Source organism: Chiroxiphia lanceolata, chromosome 8 (genome assembly GCF_009829145.1).
Source record: "Chiroxiphia lanceolata isolate bChiLan1 chromosome 8, bChiLan1.pri, whole genome shotgun sequence".
NCBI lineage: Eukaryota > Metazoa > Chordata > Aves > Passeriformes > Pipridae > Chiroxiphia > Chiroxiphia lanceolata.
In genome coordinates this window covers 3,391,542-3,409,568 of record NC_045644.1, presented here as the reverse complement: position 1 = coordinate 3,409,568, position 18,027 = coordinate 3,391,542, and the positions used below count along the sequence as shown (strand labels likewise).

At 42.5% G+C, this 18,027-nt stretch overlaps 1 protein-coding gene across 2 annotated transcripts in view; it reads left to right on the top strand.

Annotated features, from left to right (window-relative positions):
• The window catches only part of CHST15 (carbohydrate sulfotransferase 15), a 47,558-nt gene extending 37,755 nt beyond the window's left edge, over nt 1-9,803 (top strand). Inside the window, exons 5-8 of one of the 2 annotated variants that reach the window (XM_032695356.1) lie at nt 836-992; nt 4,561-4,717; nt 7,910-8,057; nt 9,182-9,803. In XM_032695356.1, the coding sequence (XP_032551247.1) occupies nt 836-992; nt 4,561-4,717; nt 7,910-8,057; nt 9,182-9,372 (653 nt within the window). In that variant the 3' untranslated portion in view covers nt 9,373-9,803. The remainder of the gene's footprint in view (nt 1-835; nt 993-4,560; nt 4,718-7,909; nt 8,058-9,181) is intronic. The other variant, XM_032695358.1, reaches the window with a different exon arrangement.
• The last annotated feature ends 8,224 nt before the right edge of the window (nt 9,804-18,027 follow it).

Here is an 18,027-nt window from a genome sequence, read left to right as displayed (position 1 = left end):
GCATTTAACCAAATGTGCTACTTATTCTATACACCTTTCATCTAATAGTAAATAGTTGACTTATTTTACATTAATAATTGTAATCATATAAATTAATAAGTATTATATACAAATAATATTATTAAAAATATTTAAAAGCTCAAATACACAATTCAGCTGCTTTTTTAGTATTTCCTATGAAATTTTGAATTCCACTGATTTTTCCTGATTATGTTTTCAACACTGTTGATCAGCAGGAGTGGTGGTTTCCACATTTTTCTGTGAAATTGTACAATTTGTTAGCAAGTTACTTCTCTTGAAATCAGGTGCATTAAGGCCAACCCTTGAGGTGCTCCAGAGACAGTGGCTGGGCTTTGGCAGGAACCAGCTCCTGCTTTCTCTAGGCCAGGCTGGACAGGGCTTGGAGCAACCTGATCCAGTGGAAGGTGTCCCTGAACGTGGCAGGGGGTGGAACAAGATGATCTTTAAGGTCCCTTCCAACCCCAATGATCCTGTGATTCTGTGACTCCTCACTGGAGAATGTGCTAAAACCCTGACCAGCCCAGTGCTGCCCAGATTAAATATATTTGCATGTGTTAACCACTAGTGGGGAGCAGTGTGGTTATGGACAGTAATATTTCAGGTGAAATTCCATAAAACCTGCCTTAACCATCCCTACATTCCCAAAAGTACAAGGCAGTGGGATTGCCCTGGCTCTGGGGAGCATTGGTCAGATCAATTTGCAAGGACTAAGATACGCTGAAATTCATAGAGTCAATTTTGATCCAATTCCAAATTCAGCCAATTTCTACTCCAATACAAATGAGTCACCAGCAGAAATGCTTTTAATTTCCAGGGGAGGCCAGTGCCTCGACAATGTGGGACAACAACGCTTGGATTTTCTTTTATGACAACAGCACTGATGGAGAACCTCCCTTCTTAATCCAGGATTTTATCCATGCCTTCCAACCGAATGCCAAACTTATCATCATGCTGAGAGACCCTGTTGAAAGGTGAGCAAGGGTCACGTTGCTGAAGTGTGCAAGAAAATTGTCTTATTATAATAATTTTATTCCCTCTCGCTCTCCTGGATGCGAGGAAACATTCACGTGGTGGTTGACAGAGCTGCTTGGCTTGTGATAAGAGCTGCCAAGGGGTTTTATTCTGTGTATTTTGGCACATGTAGTTGTGATAATGTATTAAGGAGAAGCATGTGAATGTGAGTGCCATGAGTGCCATGCATGGATACCTGAGCTGCTCTGCTGCTCTGAAAAAAAGAATTTCTAGGCTGCCAAATGCCTGAGCTAAGATTCCCTGGCTCTCAGCAGGGCTCACTGGGCTGAGGAGGGCACTGCATCTACAGGTCTCAGCATAAGTGGTCCTTTGAAATGTTTAAATTCATTTCAGTAATGAAGTTTATGTTTTCATGGGGCTTGCTGTTCAAAATGATTAAATAATGGTGATTAATAATGATGAAATATCTCCAGAGTCAGCAAATGATACAAAATTTTATGAAGTCTTAAAAATGCTTGGTGCAACACTCATGTAAAGATTCACTGGGCAGTTTTAGCCTGTACATCCAAGAGCTACTCAGGAGTTCACCCTTGGTCTTCCTGACTTTGTTTGCAGGAAGAGGGCCCTGCTTTTGCCAAGGAGTGGTTGTTTTGAGGGACATGATGGAGTCATGTTAGCCAGGAATGCCCAGCTTTCTCTTGGACTTCTGTTTTTCTCTCCAGTCTTCCTCCAGATTTCTGGGGTATTTCTTGCCACTGTGTCCTCTGAGGAAGGACAATAATGATGAGGGTAATGGGAAGGGTGGAGGGGATGGAGGCAGAGTCCAGAAGGATCAGACCCAAGGGGCTGTGAATTCCTTCTCTCTGTAGCTTCATAGGGATACTGGGGATACTTGGGGCTTCAGTGCCCAAGGGCAAAGCCCCAGGGCAAAGCCCCAGAAAAGGGGTTTTCTAGAAAACTCAGAAAAGGAAGGGGGTGCAGATGATGGTGAAGACCAGGCCCTGGTGGCAGTGGGAGAAGAGCAGACACAGGGTGTTTGTGCAGTAGCCGCCTAGAGTGACTTGGAGTGGGAAGGGATGGTGCTTCCTGACAAGCTTTCCCTTTTCTGCTGGTGACAGGCAGAGGTGTGGGAATGCTTCCCAGCTCCTATACCAGCAAATACAGCTCTCAACTTTAATGGCATCTCCTGACCTCAGGATTTAACAGATGGTAATTTTATGCAAGAGAACTGGCTGAAGTGCCCTCCTCACGTAAATTCCCCACAAACTCCCTGATTGCTTTAACCATCCTCTGTAATGTGGGTGTAGCTCTTTGCCAGCTTTAATAGGGGTGAGAGGAAAAGTCAGCTCCATCTCCCTTACTGTATTTATGGTAAATTGGTTCCTTTTTGTTTACAATTTCCTAAGTTGCTGGCAGCTCCTCTGGACTACAGGAGCAAAAGCAGCCGTGGCAGAAGGGGCAGTGGGCATCCATCAGTGATGCTGGGCAGTGGGGCAGGTTCTCTGCAGTAGCCAGCAGGACATGGGGCTGGGACAGGCTCTGATCTAACCTGCACAGGGTCAGGCCTTTCCCCCAGCAGGGGATATTGGGTGGACATCAAGGTTTGTGATGGTGGATGTCGATGGCATCCTTATTTCATTGTAATGGGTAGTCGTGGAGGGTAAGGACTTTAAGTAGGTGGAACAGCTGAAATCTTAATCTGAGGAGGTTTTATTTCCAGGCAGATGTCCCAGAATTAAAAACAGATGGAAAGAAAAGAAAAAGGAAAATGGGAGGAAAGTCTCAACTGCCCTGCAGAGGGAGAGCTTGTCTTCAAGAACGTAGTTTTTCATAAGATGTCAGCAAGTCTTTAATGGGTGATTAGAAATACTAAGCATTCCTATTAAAGCTTTTAAAGAAAATTGCAGCCAGGGCCATGCTGTACACGATGCCTGCTGGCTGATTTCCCCCAGCAAGAAACCTTTCACCTGCTCTGCTGGGAGCAGTCAGTCCCCCCATCCCTGGGACAAGCTGGGCAAGCCTGAGTCTTGATGCACACACTTTTCTACAAGCAGGAGATGCTGTTGTGTGCCTAATTTAGTTTAAGTCAGCTGGCTTGGTCCCTCAGTTTCTCCCCTTCTCCCTTTTTAAATGAACAGAGGGTCTTCATTTGTTTCATATGGGCATTAAAATCCCATTTTTGCTGACATAAATAATGAGTGCAGAGGGGCTATTCCTGTGCTTAAGTGCTTTGCTGGATTAGGGCCTAAACTTTCTAAATTAAATGATATATTTTTAAGTACCTGTGGAAATCTAGGGAAGTTAAAGAATAAATAAAGTGCAATACAAAGGGTTACTGCAGCAATAAATGCCTGGTTTTTTTTCAAAAAGGCTGAAAGATATCTAGGATTTCCGGAATTTTGTCGAGAGGTGGGTACTATGGAGGCATCATATCTGTGCTGCAAACACACCTGGGGAAGTGAGTCTGTCTCAAGTGTTACAAAATTGTCTTCAAAATCCTGTGGTAGTGTTGGGGTTCTGGTCATAATTTCTAAATCTAAATACAAAAGTCAAAATACCATGTTCAGCAGATCTAATATTTAAGCCATGTTGGAGAATTTCCTTTTTCTCTTTGAACCATGTTTATCTTGCAAAAGCTTACTCAAGGTTTCAGGGGTTAGTGCTAAAGTTGATATTTTCCTTGCCTGTAGGTTTTGGGTTATTTCACCACCACCACCCTCCCCCTCCCCCCCCAAGGAATTTGAAATTAGATAATCTTCTTTAAGCAATTGTAAACCTTGTGCTATAAATGTGCAGTGAGGGGATACTCTTCTGCTGTAACTTAGAGAAATTCCTGTTGCTGGTGGCTTTTGCTCACAGCTGAACATGCATGGCCCCATGTCCTGCTGTCCTCAAAGCTGGAAGTGTTTGGGGAATGCAGCACTATGGACTGCAGCACAGATGGGAACCATTCACCTAAGTGCAGTATTTCAGCTTAAAAAAACATAGGAATCAGGAGGTGGAATGTTGTAAATTGGAAATTTTTGATGGAAAGGCAATGTAGGATTGAAGGTGGAGCTTCCTGTAAAAAATATGAAATCTGGACTCTTGCTGCTGATGGTAGTTAGCTTGGTAATCATATAAAAAGTTACTCTTTCTAACCTATCCCATTCTTCTGTTGGTTTTGAAATCAACTTTAAGTTTTTGAGACAAGGACTGTTCCTGTCCATGGCAGTGGGGAGCAACAAGTACAGAGGGGCACCAACATCAGCAGAGACCAGTTCTTACTGTTCATGGAGAACATGAATTTAAAGTCTATACATTTAAAAAAAGTGCCTTCAGGAGGAAATATTGGCTCCCACAATCACTAGGGTCAGGTCTTCAGGGATGCTAACTTTGAAAGTGAGGATGCTGCTAAAAATTCCCTGGAGTGGATGTTACTCTGAGCCAAAACCCAATAAAATGAACAGAAAAGGTGTCCCTGGATGAACAGGGTGTGTAACACGGGTTGTGTAACTCATTGCTATTGTCATGTAAATAAACCCTTCCTGTCCTCAGTCACTCACTGACAGGTTTTCCTCTCTGCAGGTTGTACTCCGATTATCTGTACTTTGCCAGTGCCAATAAATCCGCGGAAGATTTCCATGAAAAAGTGGCAGAATCCCTGCAGCTGTTTGAAGGTTGTGTGCTGGACTACTCACTGCGAGCCTGTGTCTACAACAACACCCTGAACAACGCCATGCCTGTATGTATCTCCAAGAGCATTTGATTCTTTGCTTGTTTGTTGGTACCTGGGGTCAAGGTTAAGGTACCAAAATTAATAAGGTACCAAAACACTGTGCAAAGAAGCAGCAAGAAATCAAATTTCTTCCCTTTTTCATTTGTAAGGCAGATAGTCAAAATATATATATAAGCATGTAAAAGCTGGTGTAGAGGCTCAGCTGTCTCCTCAGCCTGTTCCCTGCTGAATGCCAGCAGTAATAATGCAGTCTTTCTATTGTGCGAGCGTATGGAGAGCACATTTAGTGAAGATTGCAGTTTAATGTGTAAGCTTTCTGCAGATGTTTCCAAAAAGTAGCTCTGGCAAGGATCTTTGCGGTACCAAATTGCCTCAAAATCGAAATAAATTATGTGGAGCACAATTCTCAAAAAAAGGCTACCAATAACTAGCTAAAACTTTGGGGTTTTTTCTAAAGTTGTGCACATCGGAAAATGATAAAAGGAAACACAGAAACTGCTGGCAGGGAAATGGATAAGTATTACAGGCTCAGGATTCCAAAATTCACAGTTTCAGTGTAGAGCTGACATCAGATTTGCTTGAGGGTGAAGAATAATACGGAAGAGATTGACTTGAAATATCACATCTGTCCAGTCTGCCGTTCAATCCTCTTTTATTTGTTCAGGCCGTAAAGGATTCAGGGGGAATAGTTCCCTCCTTTGCCTCTGGGCTGAAGTTATTGCCTCCTCCACATGATAAAATAGCAGTAAAAGAGTGTCTTGCACAGGCTGGAGCCCTGCAGCAGTTGGGCAAACAGGGCATTCCTCTTGCTTACCTTGGCAGGTGGAGTGGAGCCTCTCCTCTCTGATTGCAGCCTCCAAGACTGACACCAGTTGCTGCTGGCCAATCTCACAGTATTTTCCAGCCATCTGCTTGCACAAATGCATTCAGAGAAAGGCAGAGAGAACCAGGAGGCAAGGATTTTCCTCTTATCTTCCTCCTCAGAGTGCAGAGCCAATCTTCATTTGTTGTCTTAGGCAGTCCTCTGAAGAAGGTGCTTTTGGAAGTGAGCAGAAGAGGCTTCTTTCCACACAGCCACAAGCAGGTGTTCATAATAAAACCCAAATGCTCACTGTGCTCCTCAATGGCCTCTTTTAGTTTCTTCTTCAGCCAAGTTTCTAAATCTGTCACGTTTGTGGCTTGCTGTGTGTTGAAAAAGTAAGGATTGTTTTCCCTGGTGATCTCATTAGTTTGTTAATTCCATGACTATGCCAGACAAGAATTGTTTTGCTATTTGTTAATATATTTCAGAAACAAGAGAGGTGTCATAGACATCATGGCTGCTGCTAGATGTTAACTGTGAAAAAGGGGTGGTTTGCCAGCTTATCCTCACTTCAATCAGTGGAAAGCATATTACCCAGAGAAAGGCATTCTGAGCCAGGGTGATCCTGATTGTGACCTTACAGCACAAGGAGGGAGCTACAAGGAAAGTGGAGAAGGACTGTTAAGAAGGGCCTGGAATGACAGGAGAGGGGAAATGGCTTTAACCTGAAAGAGAGCAGATTTAGATTAGATATTAGGAAAAGAGTCTTTACTGTGAGGGCCCTGGCACACGTTGCTCAGAGAAGCTGTGGCTGCCCCATCCCTGGAAGTGTCCAAGGCCAGGCTGGACAGGGCTTGGAGCAACCTGGGCTAGTGGAAGGTGTCCCTGCCCATGGCAGGGGGTTGGAATGAGATGATCTTTAAGGTCCCTTCCAACCCAACCATTATGTGATCATATAATGTTATGAAGGTGCAGAGGGGAAAATGGCTTGGGAAATCCTAGTAATGCCTTTGATGTATAGTGGGAAGCACTGGAGCTTTAAAGAAGGAAATAATCTGGTTCAGAAGAACAGCAATGAAAAAGAAGTCAGTAGAACACACTGTATACAGAAGAAAATCCAAGTTCTTTCTCATCCTAAAAGAACTGAGAATTAGAGGGACATATTAGTTAAAATTCTTCTTTCTGGTGAAAGGCTTTAAAAGGATTCTAAACCCAAGTGGGAAAGCACTGTACTTTCAAACTATACCATGTAGATGACTCTTGTCTGTCACTCACCTCGATCTCCCAGGTAAAAGAAAAGCAAAACCCATTAAGAAAAAACCATTGAGTCACACGTTTACCCCAGTGTTCAGTGGAACGAGGCATTGACTGTGGGCTGGAGTGCTGCCCTGTCAGTGTTACCCCATGTTAGCCTGATGTTTCAATCAAATAAGATGTTTCAAATCCTTGTGTAGCACATATATAAAGAAGTCTGCTAAATATGGAGGCTTATTGTTATAAGCAGTCAAAAACGCACATCAGAATCACACATTATGATAATAATAACTTAGGAATGATCCAAAACATGGCTTATTCTACTGGAATTTAGGTATCAGTGTAGGTCACAGGTCAGTATAAGAAGTGAAAGACGTTGTTGTTGTTGTCTGCCTTCAACAGTTCTGTGGTAATGTGACTTGAAGACACTAAGTCTCTTTTATGAAAGATGTTTAAGACTTGGTATTCATATTTCTCTCTTCTGAGCCCGGCAGGATTTAGAAAAAATATTTATAAATGCAATTGGAAACTGGATTATTAAGAACACCAGGCTACTCTTTTTGTGTTTCAACTTGTTATGTAAAATTGAGGAGGGAAGAAAAACAGAGATTAGGGCAGGACGGGCTGAAAAACTGCCTTTTCCCAACCCTGGTCTGACATAGTCTGGGGTTTTCATTGTGCACTCAGACAAGGCACCATTAATGCTGCTGAGCAGCCACTGCTCCTGCAGCTTAGACCCCAATCTAATTATTGCAATCAGAGGATGCAGCAAAATGCACACAAATCTAATTCCTGGCAGAGAATCAGCATGTTTGTACTACTCATGGCAGCGTGATCTGGAATCATAGAATCATTTAGGATTGTTGAGTCCAACTTGTAACCCAGCACTGCCAAGCCCACCAGTAAACCATGTCCCCAGGCACCACAAGGTGAAATCAGGTGAAATCAAGGTGGAATAAGCAGAGTTAGGGCCTGGAGAAGGTAACAGGACTAAGCATCTTCCCTTCTACTGGTGTTCACCCAGGGGCTGATATCAGTGTCTCCATTTCTGGGATTTTTGCTCAGAAGACAGAGGCGAGTGTTGGTTTCTTACTGCTGAAAGTGTTGTAAGGTGAATTAATTTGGGGATTTTTTGCTTACAGGTAAGGTTACAGGTTGGACTCTATGTTGTGTATCTTTTGGACTGGCTGACAGTTTTTGACAAAGATCAAATCCTCGTTCTTCGCTTGGAGGACCATGCATCCAACATGAGATACACCATGCACAAGGTGTTCCACTTCCTGGATCTGGGTAGGTGTCTTCTGGCTGTTTTAAGTGTGAAAAAACATTATTATCCTTCTTTTAGGTCATTTGTGTTTCATCAAGAGACAAAAGAGAAGCCTGGGAATCTGGCTTGAAGGATGAATTAATTTTGTTGCCTGGAGTCGAGCAAAATTAAAACTCTCAAACTCTTATAGAAAGGCTGGTGGTAGAAGATCTTAATAAGACTTTATAAAAGAAAAAAAATCCAGATCATTCAGAATGTATGGATTTATTTTGCCATATGGAAGCCAGTTCTGCTTCTGAAGGCGGTCAGGGCTTGTTTGTCACGGGCCTTACATGGATGCAAAGTTATCCCACTCAATTTAAACAAACTGAAGTGCTACCAACCCAGAAACTAAATCTGAGTATGATGAAAGGTTGTGTTCCCAGCCGAGGAGAAGGGGGAAATTGTGTTTTTGCTGTGTTGATTGAGACATCTGTTGCTAATCCTCGGAGAAACGCTGGCAGACAAAATGTTGCCCAACGTTGATTTGACAGTCGCAAGAGAACGAAAATGCAGCTGAAAAATAGTCTGTCTGGTCCAAAGATTGGTCCAGATGATGAGAAAGTTTGAGTGTAGCAGACTGAACAGATGAAGAGCTTGGCATCTTCTTCTCAAATATGGTTTATGCTGGAAAAGTCTGCAGGATTTTATCTTGCTGATGCACATTTATTCCTGGAATAGGGGCATCACTACACCTGTGTGCCACTTAGAGCCCACTGACAGCCTCCAAGACAAACAGAATATGGCCTTAATTCACATCATAAAATGAAATAGCAGTTGAAAAGAATGGCAGCTCCAAAACGGATGGCAAGTTGTGTTGAATGTTGTTGTTGTTTTCTGAAAACAAATACTTTCCTCCAGAAATGATTTATGCTGCTTTTCATAGAGATGATTAATTAACGGGAGAGGAAAATGTATTATTTCCGTATTTACTAACAGTGATTTATTTTACTAATCAAAGCCTGTATTCAATATTCCAAAACATTGTTGCTGCTAACAAAAATTACATTTGTCTTCCCCTGGCAAACCTTCCGATTTAGTCATTAGTCTCCTTTAGCATGGGCATTTTTGGTGAAATATTTTAAGATAATATTCTGTTTTTCCACAGGACCTCTAAGTGAGAAACAAGAAGCTCTGATTACCAAGAGTCCTGCATCAAACACCAGACGACCTGAAGACAGAAGCCTGGGGCCGATGCTACCAACCACGAAGGCAATTTTAAGGGATTTCTACAGGCCTTTTAATACAAAACTGGCACAAGTTCTTTTTGATGATGCTTTTTTATGGAAGAGGACATAAAATATGTAAATTTCGTGCCACAAATACAGTGCTTAAAGGAGTTTTTATTTTTTTAAATTCTATTTTTGTGCGTGGATATTTACATTGTTCCCATTCCAAAGAGAAGCCGATTGATGGGCTGAGACTCTCACCTTCAGTCAGCACATTTCACAACAGTTATACCACATTTTCCTTGTGAGAATGGAAAGCATCTTGCTTATCAGTCTGTTGTAACTTCTTTTACCCCAGAAAACGAGTGGAAAAGCATAAGGACAGAGATGATGTCTGACACTCTTCCACAGGGGTGTTGAAGTTTAACCTTCTCTAAGATGCTGCAACATCCTACAATTACGCCTATAATCACATTTTCAGTATATGTTACTCATTCATTTTTTCAATCAATCAATCAATCAATGTCATTTAGTCATTAAAATTTTCAATTGAATTCAACCAAAAATTCTGTCTCTTTTTGTCAATATATTCACCCCCAGATAAGCTCAGGTGGTTAGAGCATGGTGCTAATGATGCCAAAGTTGTGGGTTCAGTCCCCACGTGGGCCATTCGTAAGGGTTGGACTGGAAGATCCTTGTGGGTCCCTTCCAACTCAGAATATTCTGTGGTTCTAAAATGGTCTTCACTCACACTAAGTTTTCTGTTTCCTTAATTCTGGAACAGAGATAAAGGATAATGGCATTCACATAAATGTCCAAGCTTAATTTATATCTTCAAGTTAAACAGAATTTCCTAGCCACTGTTCTTGTAAAAGGAAATTTTACAACTCAGGTAAGAATGGGTGACTGAAATCTAAACGACAGGCCAGTTCACTGCCTTACATATTTTGTTCATGTATATATGAATATGTATCTTTTATTCATATCAGTCACATATTTTCCCAAGAAAGCACTAATGGGCTTGATGTAAAGTCCATTCCTGGTCACGGAGAGCTTTTATGGATATTTCTGCTAGGTTCTACATGATTAGTTTTCTCCACTGAGAAGAGATATGCACTTTAAAATCCATATGAAATTTTGTTATCAAAAGCATAGATTTTCAGGATGCCCAGTATCTTACATCCTCAAGAGAAAAGATGTGTTATCTAAGGAATTAATTGCACATTATCTGTTTCTCTCTTCCGAAAAAATGTCTACATCTAGTTAAAGAGGCTGAGATATGCAGACTTGAGAAAAAAACATTTTGAAAGTTATGGAGAAACTTTGGACTTTGTGTAAGTTTTTTATTTGACTAAAATGACCAGATTTGTAAATAGATGTGTACCAATTCAAAACTTGATTTCAAGCACCCCTGGTCAGCTGTCACACACTGTCACACACTGTCAGCTGCAGTCTGCAGCCTTCCTGCAGGTGGAACTGACCCCCACCTCTGAGGAACTTTTTTTAAGAGATAAATATTAATGCTGCCTATTGATAATTTCCTTTCACAGGTTAAACCCATTATTTCCTCCCTGAGTCTGAGTGAGTCAAATGAAGCTGCTCTCTAGGTAAGAGGTATCAAAACCCCAAAGAATCCTCTCTAATTGGCTTCATGTATCCTTTTGACCTTGATGTTGGACTCTACAATAGTTTTACTGATGGATTCACAAAAACATTTGCAAATACTAAGGATAACTATTCCCCATCCTCCTCCACGGGGATGTGTTATTCACTTCATGTGTCTCTAAATTGAGAATTAATGCTGAAAACTTGATGAATCCTGAACATTTCACACGGGAATACAATTGATGACATGTGAGATGTTTTGTAACAGAAGACCATTTCTAGGTCCTTTGCCAAATGGTAATGTGCTGTTTAAAAAGGATTCAGTCTGGGATTTGGAAAGCCTAAAATAAGTCATTTGGGGAAGTACTCTAGACAACCAGAACAGATTAGTTCTAGTTCAGAAACGCTCACAGACCAAAAATGTTTAGAGAACTGAGAATGGACTGTTTTAGCAGTACAAACAAAAAGTATCATGGGAGTGTGAAACAGAAAATCAGAATAAATTTGCCACTGTTTACAGATGTAAAAAATTTAATCAACAGCTTATTTACACTAAAGATTTCATCCAGTTGTACTCTGATTTGGAGTCAGCACTGTGTGGTCAGGGTAACTCTATACAGATGCTTCGTAACCTGATCTGCCGTAGTCAAAGATTTCCATTAGTTGTCAACTACTACCATGATCTAATGGCATTATTTTACCAGCCCTAAAAGCTAATGAATGCACATGTCATTGTCATTTACCCTAAGCATTAATTCCATGAACAGATCACCCACACTGGTTTGTGTCACACTGATGTGGTGCTGAGCTCTGATCCCTGCAGTCCACCTGTTCTCTCTGGGAGATTCTCTCTGCCCTTTGCCTTTGTATAGAATTCGAATCAAAACATCCTTTGTGGTCAAAATTTCTGCTTTAGGCTGAATCATACCCAGCACCCTGCCAGGTCAAGGTCTTTCCCTGTTCTGAGTCAGAGGAAGAAGGTTGAAGGTTCCCTGTGTGTTGGTGGACAGCAGGGACCAGCCGTGCCAGAGCACAGATAAGGTGAACAGAGAGCAGGTGCTGCTGGGTGTCATCATGGTTTGTGCAGCACTGTGACATGGGACAGGGCTACAGCTATAGGTTCTCTTTTAGGAGCCTGAAAGTGAAGTCTTCAGTGAGGCTGCTTTTATGTCTTCATCTCCTTCATGACCTCCAAAATATGATCTCCTTATTTTAACACCTTTGCGGCCTTATACTGTTGGGTTGTGGCATGACTAAGTATCAAAAAGCAGATAATTAATAGTCAAGGTATTAATACCTTAGAGGTAAGGATATTACTCTCTAGTTCAGACTGTAAAGATGCTATTGATCTGGTGACTTGGAATAAAATAAAACCATATTTTCTCAAGTGATGTGGCAGTGCTGGGTGTCCCATTTCCTCTTCTTCACCCACAGAGCAGACAGTGTATCACTGCCCTTCAGTGGCTTCACAGCAAATCTCCAGATAGGATAGGGCTCACACCAAGTTCTTCCAGTTCCCTTTATTTTTCTGTTGACAATTATAGCTGTTAAAAAAAAAAAAAATCAATATTATTATTAGCCACTGTAGCACTGAGCTGACCTGCATCCTCCCAACAGCCATTTACTAAGAAATTGGAGTTAATATCAAGACAAGATGTTTTATGCCAGGGCATAGCAGTGACTCCTTGCAAAGACCTCAGAAAACTCGTGTCTCATATTGTGTTTTTTTCTCCTATGTCTGCTGAACAAAAGTAATCAAAGATGCAGCTTTCCTGAGTGCAAAGGCACTGAGGAAAGGGTCAGTTCCAAATGTTCCTGCTGCTACTGCAGAAGAATGTGAAATGTGTTGTCTGTAAGACCTTGACTGTTTGGGCCAAGCATCTTTGCTGCCTGGAAGAAGTACAATAAAAACAAAGGATCTCCTGCTGAGGAAAACAGGCAGTGGTTGACATGGAAAGTGGTGTGTTGTTATCTGTCCAGTCCAGGGCATAGGCTGTGGGCTTCAGCTTAGCAAACTGAACATAAACAGTGAAATAATCACAGTCCTGAATATATTTTTTTCTGCCAAGAAATTAATCCATCTTCCAGCTAAGCTAAATGTCCTTTTATTAAAGACAAGGCACAAAAGTGTCATAAAAACTCCCTCCTGCTCGATCCCTGTAACACAGGCACGTCGAGTGGGGCATTTGATAGGACAAGAGGACACTGCCTCAATTTGCACCAGGGGAGGTTTAGGTTGGATATTAGGAAAAATTTCTTCACTGAAAGGGTTGTCAAGCCTGGAACTGCCTGTCCAGGGAAGTGGTGGGAGGGATTTAAAGGACCTGTAGATGTGGCACCTGGGGACATGGATTAGTGGTGAGCTCGGCAAGGCAGGTGTGACTCTGATGATCTTAGAGGGCTTTTCCAACCTTAACGATTCTACGATTCCATGAGCACATCTTTCCTGGCAGGAATGCTTGTCTTGCAGTACCATCTTGTGGTCAATACCGGCAGTATTTTGTGCCCTTGACGTGCAAGCACTTTTTTGCCTACATTGGAAACAGAGGAGGCAGGTGGAAAAGAAAAAAACAATTTCCACTTCATTTCAGGTGCCCACAGGAATAAAATTTCCAGTGCAGATCAGGAGTTAAGGACCCTATGGAAAAACGCTGACTTTGCACAGCTCCAGCATTATGGAACCACAGAATCCTTTAGGCTGGAAAAGCCCTCTGAGATCATTGAGTCAGCCTGTTAACACAGCACTGCCAAGGCCACCACTAAACCATGTCCCCGGGGATCACATCCACACAACTTTTAAATCCCTCTGGGAAGGGTGGCTCCACCACTTCTCTGGGCAACCTGCAACAGTGCTTGAGGCATTTTCTGTGAAGAATTTTTCCCTAATCTCCAATCTAAACCTCCCCTGCTGCAAGTTGAGGCTGTTTCCTCTTGTCCTGTCACTTGTTACTCGTAGAAGAGACCGACCCTCACCTTGTCACAACCTCATCCTTTCAGTCCCTCTTGGGGAGCTGGTGTGGGGTCCTGCACGTGCTGCAGTCTCACACAGGGATTTGGATTTGGCAGCACCAGTGTAGACCATCAGGGAGAACCACAGAGGGGATTTGTTAAGTGTTGGCACTGTAGCAGTGCTTTTAGCTATTAATAAGTAGTCAGTTCAGAGCAGCTCCCAAAATGCTGTCAGGCTGTGCCTGGGAATCCCGCTTTTCAGAGCTGCTTTGAAAAGCAGATCCAGGGAAAGATGTCACCAGCATGTCATCCAGGGAGATGCTCACCTCTGCTGGTTTCATCTATGTCCTGCTGGGACCCATGCTCTCAAGTCCCATCTCCTGTGAAACCTCTGCCATCTCCCTGCACCGCCTCAATCAAGAGAAAGACCCTTAAAATGATTGCCAGCTTGGCAGGGGCTTAATGATCTGCCAGGCTGGAAGCTGCCATTAAAAATTAGAGGCCTGCTGTGTACATATTAAGCCACAATTAGCAGAAAATAAGGTTTGAAAGAGACACAAATAGTAATCACCACATCACATTTCAGACGAAAGACACCTTCTGTCCCTTACCCTCATTATTTCTGAGCACCCCTTTGCTGGGTGAAAAGGCTGCCCCTTACAGCAGGTGGAGGTGTGATGGTGCCTCAGCTGGGCTGGCAGGGGCAGGGACATGAAAGATCTACTGGAAATATGCTGAAAATCCCACTCTAAGAGCTTTAAATTTGCTGTTTAGTCGCTGAAGTAGCAGTTGCTACCATGTGCTGTCTAAAGGAGGGCAGAATGACTCACAGTTCTTTCTTCAGTCTGAACATCTCACACACTTAGCCAATTATCTCTTCCACTACTAATGAGGACAGAGAAGTGTTCTGCTGGAACTCAGAACATTGCAGTGAATGAAGAGCCTCAGAGCAGCTCCTAAAACTTTATTTAGTTTGAGCTATAGAGGCCTATGACTTGTAAATAACTTGGAGTTTATCTTTTGATGAAGCTAAAATCTGTGAATCCTGATTATTGAACACATTGAGTTTCTCAGAGACCACAGATTTGGGATTGTCTGTATCACACATATACTGAGACATCATTCACCCAAGGCTGCTCACAGTTTAGTAAACCAATTTGGGTCGTCTTCCACAGCGACATTTTGAAAAAAAAGGGTGGTAAAAAACTTCAGCATTTATTTTTCTTGGTTTATAGACTTGTTGAACACATCTGCAAGTCAGACCAGTGCACAATATGATTTAAACCATTCCCAGCTCTCTTTCTTCCCAGCTCAACCCTCACGGTGACACATGGTGTGTGTATATTGATTTATACATAAACTTTATTTAAGTGACTTACTTTCTCAGATCTTCTATGAGAAGAGTGAGAGTTCCTTGGGGAACAGTCATGCTGACATTAAACAGGCATTAAAGAAGAAATACACTCATATCTCCAGCCAAGGAATCCCAGGACTGGAAGAAGGCAAGGGTTGCCCTCTGTGCTGTCCTGCCTGGGTGGTTAATTGGGCCTACACGTGTTAACTCCTCCTCCATGACATTGAAATCAGAGATAGAAAGCAATGAAAACTGCTGTCTGTAGATAAAAACCAGGCAGTGGGGCCCTACAGCAGTGCAAGGAGGCAAAGGCTGTGACAAAACAGCTGCAAAAAGGGTTGGAGAAAGAGGGAAAACAAGAAAGAAATCCTGAAGCTGAGTCAAAGGAAATCCTGGAGCGCTGAGAAAAATTAGGAGGAACAGGGATGAGATCTGTAGAAATGTGGGTTCCTCACACCCCTCTGCCTGGCTCGTACAAGAGTCCAGCACTCAATTTATCCTTGGGAAGGAGCAAAAACTATTAAAGGGAATGGAGCAATTATTGAGAGGAAGGGCTAAAATAAGAACAAGAGCTGCTTGACTGAATTAAGAGCCTGAAGGAGAAACTAAATACTGCATTTCTAGCTAAGAAGAGGAAAGGGTTATCATTTGATTTCTCAGGTATCCTTTGTCCCTGAATGCAGACTCTAGGTGGGAGGACCCATAAAGGGCAAGACTCTGGTTCAGAGGATCTATAACAGATGGTAAAAATATAATATGCCTTTTATTTTGGGCTCTGTTCGTGGGAAGCCTCGTTGGTGATTTTTAGGTGCTGGGGTGTGATGCTGCTGACAGGGGCAATGTGGGGCAGGAGCACAGAGTTGGGGTGCAGCACATTGCCACCCCAGCCCTTCAGTGCAGCTGTGAGGGGTCACCAGGCATCTATTTCCCAGTGATGTAAGACCAGCAAGAAACATGATGAGGCCAACAGGATACCACAAGAGGGCAGGGCATAGCTGGAAATTCAGCTGCAGCTGGAAATCCAGTGGAACAGCCAGACCCAGCTCCCTGCCCTGCAGCACAGTTGCAGTGAGGGACAGTCGGGAGGTGGCAAAAGAAACCTGGGGGTAAAGGAGGGAAATGTCTGATGGGACCTCAGCCAGGTGGGCAAAAAAAAAGCAGAGATTTTCCCAAAATTGCTCCAAGTCGTGAAGAGAAATTGGTTCTTGTGCTGTGTAACACAAAAACTTACATAATATAACTCATTTGTAACTCAACATAACTCAATGTAACTCACACATAACTCATGCAAAACATAACATAAACAGCACTGGGAGATTCAGGCAAAAGGGCTGAAACATGCACAGCAGTACAATTTTCACTCAGCATAGAATTGTTTAGGTTGGAAAAGACCTTTAAGATCATCCAGTCCAACCTCATGGCATTGATTCTATTCACATAAACCCACTGTCATGACCCAATGCCCATTCTCTCTCCTGCATGAGCCTACCAGGACTGAGGGACCTTCAAATTCATTCTGATCCATCCTGCTGAATACAAACCCCTTCTCTAACCTCGGTGCAATTTTGAAAGTACCAAATAAAAATCCCACTTCCTTACTGTGACAAGCAAATGTAAGCCTGACTTCCCTGAGTTTATAATTTCAATGCGATATTTAGTTATCCTGTAAGATGTATCAGGAGAAGGACATATGAACAATTCATCCTCTCTGAAAATTCCTCCTGGGACAGTGGCACACTCAGCAATCAGCTCACTATTGAATCATTAGCAATATTCATTAAGTGCTCTGTCACCTCAGTGATAATCCCAAACGGGGTGCTGCCAAAGCATCTTATGCTTCAGTAGCACTATCAACACATGAAAACAAATTTCTTAGACTGAAAAAAAAATTAAATAACACCTACCAAGCTGGTATTTATGAGTCAGTCCTTGACAGTGCTGTGTAATATGGCCCAAGGCTGAATCTGGAACACTTGTTCCCAATCCAAAGCTAAGTGTGCATGGTCTGGCCTTTTTCAATGGTTAATATGTGCCTTCCTGAAACTGCATTAAAAGAGCATTTCATCACTTCAGCAGGTGGTGCTGCAGAGCAGTTCTCTCATTCTAAGTGTGGCTGAGCTTTTGTAGTGCTGTATTTGAGAAGTCCTGAATTTATACATTTATATTGAGCTGCTTTTCAGTAGTTTCCCTTTCTTCTGTATGTGCTACAGAAGTGAATATTGCTTAATGAACACCCTGGTAGGTACATCCCGCTGTGGAATTACAGGCTGGGGGGCTGAAGGCAGCACAGCATGAGCCAAGGCAGGTATTTGAAACAGAACAATTCGGCAGGCAATAAAAATCCTGAGCTTCTGAAGCCAGGAGGTTCAAAGCACTTGGACTACTACTGTGAGTATGATAAAACCTCAGGAGGCAGAAGCTGTAGGTGTCCAGCACTGCAGGAGGCAGAGTTTGCTCAAGTTAACTGATGGCAGAGCCAAGAAATTGGGAATTTTAACACTCTAAACGTCAGGAACTGATGTGCTGGAGAACTGGAGAACTCAGAGCAGAGAGAGATGAAAGGCTCCAAGTGCAGCTCTACTGAGGGTGGGGGTAAGTTGATTTATTTTAGAGAAACAGGGTTTTTGCCAGCATGGTTTGGTCCTCCAGCTGTAAAGTGAACCAACTAGCAAGAGATGTTCACTGTTCACTGCTGTCTTGGCAGGTATCTCAGAACTTTTAGACTGTAAACCTTTAAAATGTGAAGTGCCCTCAGTTGTGAGTGTTTCAAAAATCTGGTGCTGCTCTCAGGACTGCTTTTTTTAAGAGCTACATGTTCTTAATTTTTCATGACTTCTTTATTTTCTTTACTTTCAAGAATTCTGTATCAAGTACTTG